The sequence below is a fragment of the Haliotis asinina genome, chromosome 16 (genome assembly GCF_037392515.1).
Source record: "Haliotis asinina isolate JCU_RB_2024 chromosome 16, JCU_Hal_asi_v2, whole genome shotgun sequence".
Taxonomy (NCBI): Eukaryota; Metazoa; Mollusca; class Gastropoda; order Lepetellida; family Haliotidae; genus Haliotis; species Haliotis asinina.
Window position 1 is genome coordinate 42,121,534 of NC_090295.1, and position 12,249 is coordinate 42,133,782.

At 42.4% G+C, this 12,249-nt stretch overlaps 1 protein-coding gene across 1 annotated transcript; it reads right to left on the reverse strand.

Moving 5' to 3' along the window:
• Positions 1–300: 300 nt before the first annotated feature.
• LOC137267787 (uncharacterized) lies at positions 301–11,956 on the reverse strand. Its single transcript, XM_067802229.1, has 5 exons — positions 11,635–11,956; positions 8,335–8,389; positions 6,789–6,855; positions 4,717–4,884; positions 301–399 (listed from the first exon to the last, which is right to left on the reverse strand). The coding sequence occupies exons 1-5, from the start codon at positions 11,954–11,956 to the stop codon at positions 301–303; spliced, it is 711 nt and encodes a 236-aa protein (XP_067658330.1).
• Positions 11,957–12,249: the final 293 nt, after the last annotated feature.

Sequence of the window (12,249 nt, forward strand, 5' to 3'; positions counted from 1 at the left end):
TGAAAGTTATAAATGTTCTGTGTTGTTCCAAACCCTTTCCAATAGGACATCTGAACCATTTTACGAAATCGTTGAATCAACACAACCATATTTTCACCTTTCCATTTGTATTTTCAGTTTGTCATAGTTTGAATTTTGTAGCCATAGTGTTCTGTTTCAGGGCATCGCTTTAAGAGTGTTAGTGCAGTGCCTATCTTGCTGTTTACATTTTAATGACTACACGTCTGTCTTGATATTTTTCGTTTATAATTTTCAATTCATCGATCCGACACAGTATTGATTTGTTCCACACGTGCTGGCTTATGGCTCCATCGGTGGACAACATTTATCAGCTTGTTTCAGACATGGCAGGATCTTTGGAAGTTCGTTCCAAGTGTGGCATAGAATGGTTTCATACACCTAAAACAGCAACTGGTTCACATCACTGATTGGCGCATCTTGTCATGCAGCCGTGACGTTTAACGACAGCACGTGCAGACAGCTCTTCATCCTGCACCCAGGATGCCAAAAATTGTACATCTATCAACAGGCAGTCTCCAGGACAACTTTCCATGTAAATGTAGTAAACAGCATATATTACTGGATACAGGATATCCATTGCGGTGTGTTCTGTTGACATTTAATAAATTATTTCCGGTTTTAAAATAGTTTGCAATTTATCATTCTCAACTGGAGGTAAATGGATGGTAAGTACTGTGTCAGGGACAGTTATTCAATCCTCCATGACATTCCTGACGAACTCGTACGATCATGCTGGAAGTAGCTGGATAGCGATTCGAGTTAGAGAGTTGGTATTAACGACGCTTTGAACACTAATCCAGTTATACTCGACGTGTAATGTTATATTCTATAACCGACCATACACGTGTATACTGTAAATTTGGACATATATGCCTTTCTTCGTTCCTATTCTGACTGCATCTGTGCGAACGTTCAGCATCTGAAACAAAGTTAACACTAAAGTAGGACAAATCTTATGTATTATTACCAGGAAATAACCTAATCACGGTTGAGATGTTACTTGGCTACATTACAGTCTATGCACTGTGACATAATTATCACCCAACACAATCCCAAGGGACTACACATGGGTATATTGCAGTCGATCCACTGTGACGTAACCCTGCCCAGCACAAACTCGAGGAACTACACAAAGCTGTATTACAGTCGATGTACTGTGACGTAGTCATGCCCAACACAATCTCGAGGAACTACACAAGGCTGTATTACAGTCGATGTACTGTGACGTAGTCATGCCCAACACAATCTCGAGGAACTACACAAGGCTGTATTACAGTCGATGTACTGTGACCTAGTCATGCCCAACACAATCTCGAGGAACTACACAAGGCTGTATTACAGTCGATGCACTGTTACCTAGTCATGCCCAACACAATCTCGAGGAACTACACAAGGCTGTATTACAGTCGATGTACTGTGACGTCACCCTGCCCAACACAATCTCGAGGAACAACACAAGGCTGTATTACAGTCGATGTACTGTTACGTCACCCTGCCCAACACAATCTCGAGGAACTACACAAGGCTGTATTACAGTCGATGTACTGTTACGTAGTCATGCCCAACACAATCTCGAGGAACTACACAAGGCTGTATTACAGTCGATGTACTGTTACCTAGTCATGCCCAACACAATCTCGAGGAACTACACAAGACTGTATTACAGTCGATGTACTGTGACGTAGGCATGCCCAACACAATCTCGAGGAACTACACAAGGCTGTATTACAGTCGATGTACTGTTACGTCACCCTGCCCAACACAATCTCGAGGAACTACACAAGGCTGTATTACAGTCGATGTACTGTGACGTCACCCTGCCCAACACAATCTCGAGGAACTACACAAGGCTGTATTACAGTCGATGTACTGTGACGTATCCCTGCCCAACACAATCTCGAGGAACTACACAAGGCTGTATTACAGTCGATGTACTGTTACCTAGTCATGCCCAACATAATCTCGAGGAACTACACAAGGCTGTATTACAGTCGATGTACTGTGACGTAGTCATGCCCAACACAATCTCGAGGAACTACACAAGGCTGTATTACAGTCGATGTACTGCTACGTAGTCATGCCCAACACAATCTCGAGGAACTACACAAGGCTGTATTACAGTCGATGTACTGTGACGTCACCCTGCCCAACACAATCTCGAGGAACTACACAAGGCTGTATTACAGTCGATGTACTGTGACGTAACCCTGCCCAACACAATTTCGAGGAACTACACAAGGCTGTATTACAGTCGATGTACTGTGACGTAACCCTGCCCAACACAATCTCGAGGAACTACACAAAGCTGTATTACAGTCGATGTACTGTTACCTAGTCATGCCCAACATAATCTCGAGGAACTACACAAGGCTGTATTACAGTCGATGTACTGTGACGTAGTCATGCCCAACACAATCTCGAGGAACTACACAAGGCTGTATTACAGTCGATGTACTGTTACCTAGTCATGCCCAACATAATCTCGAGGAACTACACAAGGCTGTATTACAGTCGATGTACTGTTACGTCACCCTGCCCAACACAATCTCGAGGAACTACACAAGGCTGTATTACAGTCGATGTACTGTTACCTAGTCATGCGCAACAAAATCTCGAGGAACTACACAAAGCTGTATTACAGTCGATGTACTGTGACGTAACCCTGCCCAACACAATCTCGAGGAACTACACAAGGCTGTATTACAGTCGATGTACTGTGACCTAGTCATGCCCAACACAATCTCGAGGAACTACACAAGGCTGTATTACAGTCGATGTACTGTTACGTCACCCTGCCCAACACAATCTCGAGGAACTACACAAGGCTGTATTACAGTCGATGTACTGTGACGTAACCCTGCCCAACACAATCTCGAGGAACTACACAAGGCTGTATTACAGTCGATGTACTGTGACGTAACCCTGCCCAACACAATCTCGAGGAACTACACAAGGCTGTATTACAGTCGATGTACTGTGACGTAGTCATGCCCAACACAATCTCGAGGAACTACACAAGGCTGTATTACAGTCGATGTACTGTTACGTCACCCTGCCCAACACAATCTCGAGGAACTACACAAGGCTGTATTACAGTCGATGTACTGTGACGTAACCCTGCCCAGCACAAACTCGAGGAACTACACAAAGCTGTATTACAGTCGATGTACTGTGACGTAGTCATGCCCAACACAATCTCGAGGAACTACACAAGGCTGTATTACAGTCGATGTACTGTGACCTAGTCATGCCCAACACAATCTCGAGGAACTACACAAGGCTGTATTACAGTCGATGTACTGTTACGTCACCCTGCCCAACACAATCTCGAGGAACTACACAAGGTTGTATTACAGTCGATGTACTGTGACGTAACCCTGCCCAACACAATCTCGAGGAACTACACAAGGCTGTATTACAGTCGATGTACTGTGACGTAGTCATGCCCAACACAATCTCGAGGAACTACACAAGGCTGTATTACAGTCGATGTACTGTTACGTAATCATGCCCAACACAATCTCGAGGGACTACACAAGGCTGTATTACAGTCGATCCACTGTGACGTATCCCTGCCCAACACAATGTCCAACACATGGATATATTACAGTCGATGTACTGTTACGTAGTCATGCCCAACACAATCTCGAGGAACTAAACAAGGTTGCATTACAGTCGATCCACTACCCAACACAATCTCGAGGAACTAAATAAGGTTGTATTACAGTCGATCCACTATGACGTAACCCTGCCCAGCACAATGTCAAGGGAGTACACAAGGTTGTATTACAGTAGATGTACTGTGACGTACCCATGCCCAACACAATCTCGAGGAACTACACAAGGCTGTATTACAGTCGATCCACTATGACGTAACCCTGCTCAGCACAATGTCAAGGGAGTACACAAAGCTGTATTACAGTCGATGTACTGTGACGTAATCATGCCCAGCACAATATCGAGAGAGTACACAAGGCTGTATTACAGTCGATCCACTATGACGTAACCCTGCCCAGCACAATGTCGAGGGAGTACACATGGTTGTATTACAGTCGATGTACTGTGACGTAATCATGCCCACTGAATAACTGTTAGTAAATAAATTTAGTAATTCCACTACACCGGTTCGATTAACCAACCTTAAAGATTGAATTCGTGATCATTCCGACTTACATATAAACCTTCATAAAAACCGCAATTATTAATCGGTTCATTTGCCCTTTCCCAGATAGCATTTCTAGTTGAGTCAACATTGGCAGACATTGCCCCAACCTCGGTAAACATTGGGCCAACGTTGGACCAACGTCCGTATGCTATCTGGGTTCTTATTTCATGTTGTCGAACCGAAGCAGGCTAGCTATTCTCGAAACGTTCGTAAGCCCATTCTTAACACATTGGCTACGATGAAATTCTTAGGGCTACGAACGTTTCGAGAATAAGGGCCCAGAACGGCAAAATAGTAGACTTGATTAACTTGTGACCATGTTAGTCTCCTAGATTCCACAGTACATATACATTTATTTAGGCGTTCAAGCCTTTCAGCGCGGAGTATGTTCAAACAGGCTCGGCGTAGTTTTAGCAAACGTCCAGAAATATCACGGTGAGAGGCAAAACAATTCAATTTGTCTTTCCTACATCGATCATCAGTTTAAAAAATGGTAAGCGTTTCAACAAGATTTACAATATATAACCAACCCGACAATGTGGGAAAAAGAAGGACTGCGAAGAGGATTCCTTGTCGTTTTTTGTCCACGTATGTATCCAGTTTCCGCCCGACGCCCGAAACCAGACGTCCGTAAAGGCAGCGGCATTGGAGGAAGAGATGCGAACCTCACTAAAGTACATGAACTTCCCAAGCCCAACCTGTTGAAGAGGCAACCATGTTGTTGTTTGTTTTTATTTTATTTTATTTTATATTTTTTAATACCTAAACAGTTCCAATTTCATCATATTTCTTCATCACTGCTAACAAACTCATCTGCAAGTAATCGAAATGACAGTGATTGACATCATGAGCATCAATGTATGCATTTTGGATACAGGAGCATGAACCATGTCAGGAAACCAGATTACCCGATCCCGTTCTGTTACGACAAAGGCTGCTGAATACCAATTCTTGCTCGTATATGAGCACCTGTCAATACTTTGTACACATGATGTCAATAAAAAGTTCAAATCCACAACACTAAATGTATAGTATTCCCAGAAATTATTGAGAATCATGTTGCGTCATGTAACTCATTACGTTTATTAACTTCTGGCGTTTTACTTACATAAACCTGTTAAAACATCATCCTTTTACAGTCTCAGTCTTGTTTTAGTACTTTGTTAGACCTCCTCGCTCAGCAATGCATGCCTGAATACGCCTAGACACACTACCCATCAAAGTTTGTAGGTAACCGTGTGACAGGGTATCCCAATATTGGACCACCTCGGCCTTCATATCTTCAATATTTCTCAGTCCCTTTTGGTTTATTCTGTCCTTCATGACTCCCCACACATTCTCAATTGGGTTTAGGTCTGGGCTGTAACTGGGCCAGTCTAAAACGTGAACATTTTCGCCCGACAACCACTGTTTTGTGTAACGCACAGTGTGTTTTGGGTCATTATCATGCTGGAAAATCCAATCATCTTCATACAATGTTTGTGCTGTCGGAAGAAGGTGACCATTTAGAATGTCAACGTATCTTTCTTTTGTCAAGCTTCCCGTGAAAACACACAATGGCGTCACTCCGCGAGCCGATATGCCACCCCACATGTGAAACTTCGGGCTATGTTTTGGTCGCTGGTAGATAGGTTTGACAGTATCTTTGGTCCAAATTTTCACACAATTAGGGAAAAGCCAAACAGAACTTTCATCTGAAAAGAAAACATTATCCCAATCTTCATTTTCATGAGCCCGACACCAGTTTAAACGTTTTTCCTTTTGTGCATCTTTCATCAACGGCGAGGGAATTCCACGTTTTTTCACCCAATTAAGTCTCTGTAATTCCTGCCTAACTGTTTCATTGCATACCTGAGGACTTCCTCTGCTAATCATTTCATTTCTGATGTTCTCAACACTTTTCAGTTTGCCCCTACTCACAATCTGCCCAAGTCTTCGGCGATCCACAACACTGAATTTCCTAGGCTGACCTGCCCCTGCTTTGTGCTCTATCCCGGTTCCTGTTTGAATATTCTTCAAAGTTCTGTATACTGTAGACAGAGGAATACCATGTCTACAAGCTAACACTTTAGCATCAGCCTCACCCCTTTCAAAATCATCTAGAATGAGCTTTCTTTTCTCTCTTGCTGTAAATTCTGCCATGTCAACACAGGAAGCCGTCTGCTCAGACAAGGGAGATAACTCTTGACGTATTGAGCTGCCTTCTAAGCCTTCAAGAGTTGTCTCCCTTATTTAGTATGCTTAGTGCATAGTGAAAGCCCTTTTTCCAATCTTAGCTTCATTAGAAAAAAAACCAAAGATTTTCTCAATAATTTCTGGGAACACTGTACATAACGCTCCAATACATTAACAAAGAGTGTCAAATTTTAAAGTGTATTGACTAATTATGTCACTACATTTAACAACTTGCAAAACTACACGTATATGTAATTTTGTGGCTCCACGTGGTCTTTCAGTTAAATTTGCCTCACACATGCTGCCAAAGGCTGGTTTGCCCTCGTGACAGAAACTTTGGTCATTATTTCAGGATGTTTCGTCTAGATATTCTCTGTAACTATTACGTTTAACTCTGGATTCGTTTAATTCTAAAAGTAATATTTACCTCAACCCATGGAGCTTCGTCATTCGTTTCTGGATACCAACCAGTAAGTGCTCCTCCACTAACAAACCTGAAAAGATAAGAAGTAAAACATTCACTATGAACTTATGTTAATCATGGAGACATGAAATGTCAGTATAAATACAGAGATGCCACTACTCTTTTATCAGTGTTCAAAATAAATACCTTACCTAGATAGTGTCGCTAAAGTGTTCATGCATTTCACGTGTCATAGTGTTGTTTGCCTGTTTTAAACGTGAGTTTTTTCAGTAATGATCTGCTCAGGCGGTTTGGGGAAGTAAAGCTTTGTAACATCAGTACACTTGGCCCAATGTGGCATCAGTCCAAGATCACTGGCCCAATGTGACATTAATCCCAGATCACTGGGTCCGATGTGGCACCAGTACCAGATCACTGTGTCCAACGTGGCATCAGTCCGAGATCACTGGGCTCAACATAGTATCAGTTCAAAATCACTAGATCCAGCGTAGCATCAGTCCAAAATCACTGGCCCAATTGCATTAGTCCCAGGTCCAACGTGGTATTAGTCCCACATCAGTCCAAAATCACTGGGCCCAATGTAGCATTAGTCCCAGGTACAACGTGGTATTAGTCCCAGATCAGTCCAGAATCACTGGGCCCAATGTTGCGTCAACACAAATACATCGGACCCAGCGTAGTTACAGCCCTAAATCAATTGGCCACAGCCTGCCCCAACAGCTATATTGTCCTTAACTCGGGGTCACGTCGCTGCCCAAAGTTTATTTTTCTCTGCATCAAGGTGTGTCATTGTCTCGCAGGGGACAACATGATTTCGCGTTACGAATTTCCTTCTTCGTCATATAACACTTTTAAAACCGAAATGGATCCGTGAAGGTCCCGGGGTAGAATAGGCCTTCAGCAAGCCATGTTTGCCATGAAAGGCGACCATGCTCGTCAGGCGACTAACGGGATCGGGTGGTCAGACTCGCTGACTTGCTGGACACATGCTCTTTGTTCCCAGTTGCGCAGATCGATGCTCATGTTGTTGATCACTGGATTCTCTGGCCCAGACTCGATTATTTACAGACCGCCTCATTATAGCTGGGATATAGCTGGGTGCGGCGTAAAACCCAACTCACTCACTCTCTAAAACCGAAATAAACTCCAAAATATCAGCTGACTAAATCTGGCTTATATTCATGATTAGAAAGAGGGTTGTACCATTGCGAGCGATCATTGATGCGCGTGTATGTGTGCGTGAGTTCGTATGTATGAGTGTGGCGTTGCATATGTAATTGAAAATTATTTACGAGTCAATGGCTGTCCTTAGCTAAAGCCTTTTGATTTAAAGCTTATGACTCGGGTAAGTGATTAGAGTCCAGAAAACGCACACAATATGAAGTGGAGTCGACATTTCAGGACAATACATCACAGTTTAACACGAAAATTTTAAAATCCTCTGGGTGTCATATCCTGCACCATTGATGTCAAATTTGTTTACGAATATTATTTGATGTCCTGGTCATCCCCTACTGGGCAAGTTGTAAGGACTACAAATAAAACCTACCCGTATCGTGCTGATGACGCATTGATCGCTTGCACCAAAAGTTCTCCTTTAAGACCTAAAGAATAAATGAAGAAAACCAATTTAAAACCAATTACAAATGGCACTGTATATTGATAACCCATTACAAACATCGGAAAGTAAAAAATGCTCGAGAGAATATATCACTGTATCAATATATCAATATTTATTATCCACGTACGCGACTTAATTACAATCCATACAATGTTCATGTAATAAACACGTCACAATTTTATTAACTTTTCAAAGGGGGTTTTATAAACAAAAGAAGTAATAAACTAACACGAACCAGTGAAGACGTCTTGGGTGGCCTTGCATGTGACAAGGGTGTTTAATCAGGAGTGAGCAAGTGAGACGACAATACGTTTTCCTTTAACAACATTCCAGCAACATCACCATCAGAGACATCAGTAATGGCTAAGCAAATGTACTCATGTGGGAATTCGAACCCGGGTCTTTGGTGTAACTACTGGGCCACCCCGCCGCCTCGTTTTATGTGGAACACAGTGTTTGTGTACTCTGTTGCCAGCCACCACATCAAGCCCAGCTTGTTTGCTGTTGTGGATTGATCTCGGATATTCTGCGTAGTATCTGCTTTGCTGTTATGTCATCGTTGATCTTAGTATTCAGCTTATGAAAAAACACCACTACGCTGAAACTTGCTTCGTATATATTGCTCAAGCTGTGCCTTCAGTTCAACCTGCATATCCGGGGCCCGTTTCTTCTGAACGTGTTTATCCTCACTATTGTACCTCTGAGCTTGCACCTATCACGTGTTGTTTGACGTGTCGTATGTTAATGTACATAACCCACCGTGTCTTACACGGTGTAACATATTATCTGGCAAATTGTGTATCAAAGTACATACCATTTCACCTATCGTATGTCAATGTGTATATCATCTAACCTAGTGTGTACACATGTCATTTGACCTATCGCGTTAGTGTGCAAATCATCTAATCTGTCGTGTGTTAATGTACATGTCATCTGACCTGTCGTGTGTTAATGTATATATCATCTGACCTTCTGTGTACACATGTCATTTGACCTATCGCGTTAATGTACAAATCATCTAACCTGTGGTGTGTTAATGTACATGCCATCTGACCTGTCGTGTGTTAATGTATATATCATCTGACCTAATGTATGCTAATGTACATGGCATCTGATCTACCATATGTTAATGTACATATCACCCAACCCATCGTGTGTTAATGCACATGTCATCAAATCTATCGCGTGTTAATATACAAATCACGTAACACATTGTGTGTTAAGTGCATATTGTCTAAGTTACTATGTGTTGATATACATTATAAGTTGTTCACTAGCTACGACGGAGGCGTTATAATTTGTTCACTGGTCACGAGGGGGCATGGGTTGATGTGCCCTCGACGTTTGTTTATAAACATCGAGGGTACCAACATAAACAAACGTCGAGGGAACATCAGTCACCGAGGGTACATCATCGAGACAAAGAAGTACGAAGTACCGAGTGAGTTGCCATTGGCAGCGGGGTACATTGAAATGTACCTCGCTTGCAAGAGGGGTACATTGAAAATGACAGAAGACCGCCTAGCCAATCAGAAAATGACATTTATGTCTGAGGTGAGGCATAAATCACGTGACCTATTGTGTGTTAATGTACGTATCATCTGACCAATCGTATGTGAATGTACATTTCATCTTACCTACGTGTATTATCAGTTAGTGTACATACCACGTTACCTGCGTCTGACGTGTGTTAATATGTATAACATCTGATTTGCGTGGTTTGTCATACGTAGGTACCACGTCTAACATGCATTCTGGCTAAGGTTGCGTACGTAGTATGTCTAACTGGCTTGTAGTATGTCTAACTAGCAGCGCATACTGACTAGCATTGTAACGATGCATCGAACTATCGATAGGTTGCATTTGATGGGTCTTCGATAGCAATTAATCGATGTACAAATATACTGAGTCAAAAACGAAACTTCACATTCTTTCTTCAGGGCACTGTAAAATAACAAGAGATGGTAAGATGGTTAAATTGTTATTATTTCATTGCTGACATATATGTGATGTACTCGATACACTGACAGTGCCACAATCAGTTCCATTAGGCTACACCGCCGTTCCAAAACATGGGTATACAGAATGCCAAGTCACCATATGGACGCAGAGAATGGAGATTGGCAGCCCGCAACCGATGTCGAATGGCCTGTGAGGACATTCGACCTATAAACATATTCAGCCCTGGTACGTGGAGCGGACAGAAATCTGTCACATAAGCGACGTAGGACGATTTGTCGGTCTTCTGTTCGTGATGTCACACGTGGACAACCCGGCCATGGGCGATCAGAAGTGGTGCCAGTTTGTTGTAGACGACCTCGCAAGTCATGCACAGTACGACGGCTGTATCCCATTGCTCTTGCGACGTCAATAACTGATCGTCCCGCTTGCAACATGCCAACGGCACGTTCACGTTGCACACTTGACAATCGTGGCATTTAAAGTACCGTTAGAACTGTGGTTTAAAAGTGTTTTACATTTCTTAAGGCCAATGCAAACACGTGCAAATGAAGAAGATCACTTGATCGACTACACGTGCAAAACCTGATTTGGCACCAACGTCATTTGCACGAAGAATGGATGGGTTTGAGTGTGTTTTGATAAGTAACGTTTTTTCACAGTCGAAAGATAGGGATCCCATTTCGGATACATAGATGTATCATCAGAGAAACATTATTCATTATTTTAAAAAACAACATTTTGTGAAGTGTCTTTACGATGTAACCATAGTATGTGTGACTATCGATAGTTCAGTAATTGACATCCGTTTGACAAATGCGCAGCGCAAAGTACAGGAAGGACCAGATGCGTACACTTGATATGAGCTATCCAACCCTGTTACGTGTTAACTGATTACATCATCTGGGTCTCAGCTATCTTGTCATTTATCAAGAGAGACTGAAACTACTTGTTTTCATTTCACATGAACTATACATTCATTCGGAAATGACTTCAAATAAGACAATTCAAGGAGAGAACAACTATTGCATTAGTATTGCAATAGTTGGACGCAATAGACTATTGCTAATGCAGTTATAATAAACTGCAATAGATAATTGCGTGGATGTTTTTTTAAAAATCTGTCCCTTTTGAGATTTTGGGTTAGAACCGTTTCCTACCAATCAATAAAAAAATGGATACCATTGTTTTAGGCTGATGACGTCATATAGCTGAATCATGGCTGAGAGGCCAGCGGAACAGTAGCGTGTACTTATCGAGAATTCTCACCTGGTGCATTGTAATGATTGTACCCCGGGGCGGGAACCAGGAACGTACTCCCAGGGTAAGACATTGCACAGATGCAGTCGTTGGTGTAGCTGTTGTAGAAGAAGTTGCTGACTATCACCCGGCTGCAGAAAAACATACAATCCACCAAAGTCGACTTATTGCCTCGTTGCCTTATGGTAGTATCTATCTTCTTGTCCTTATAGAAATCAGCGGAAACTCGGAACTCATATTTATTGGTGCACGTTGCCTCAGCTCCTCTAGGCACGGTGACCATACAGATGTACAAAACAAGTGTCCACATTGTCCAGCATCTGTCTGACATGTCTGTATCCAGCGTGTGTTTCGAATGAAACTGAGTCTTCCAACTGTGGTGTTCACTGGTACTGTGAATCATGAACTTCCAAGTAACTGAATGCTGTGATTGGTCAGCCGCTGTCGTATCCATACCCAAAGTCTTGGTCAAAATTAGAATAATTACCTACCTGATATTTCATCGTTTTCGTACTCGGCTTTGATTGGCTGGGACTTCTGACTGACGTGACACGTCTTCGATTACGTGCCAGCGTCACACTTCTGAGAATGTTCTTGCAATTTAGTTTCTTCATGATGATGTGG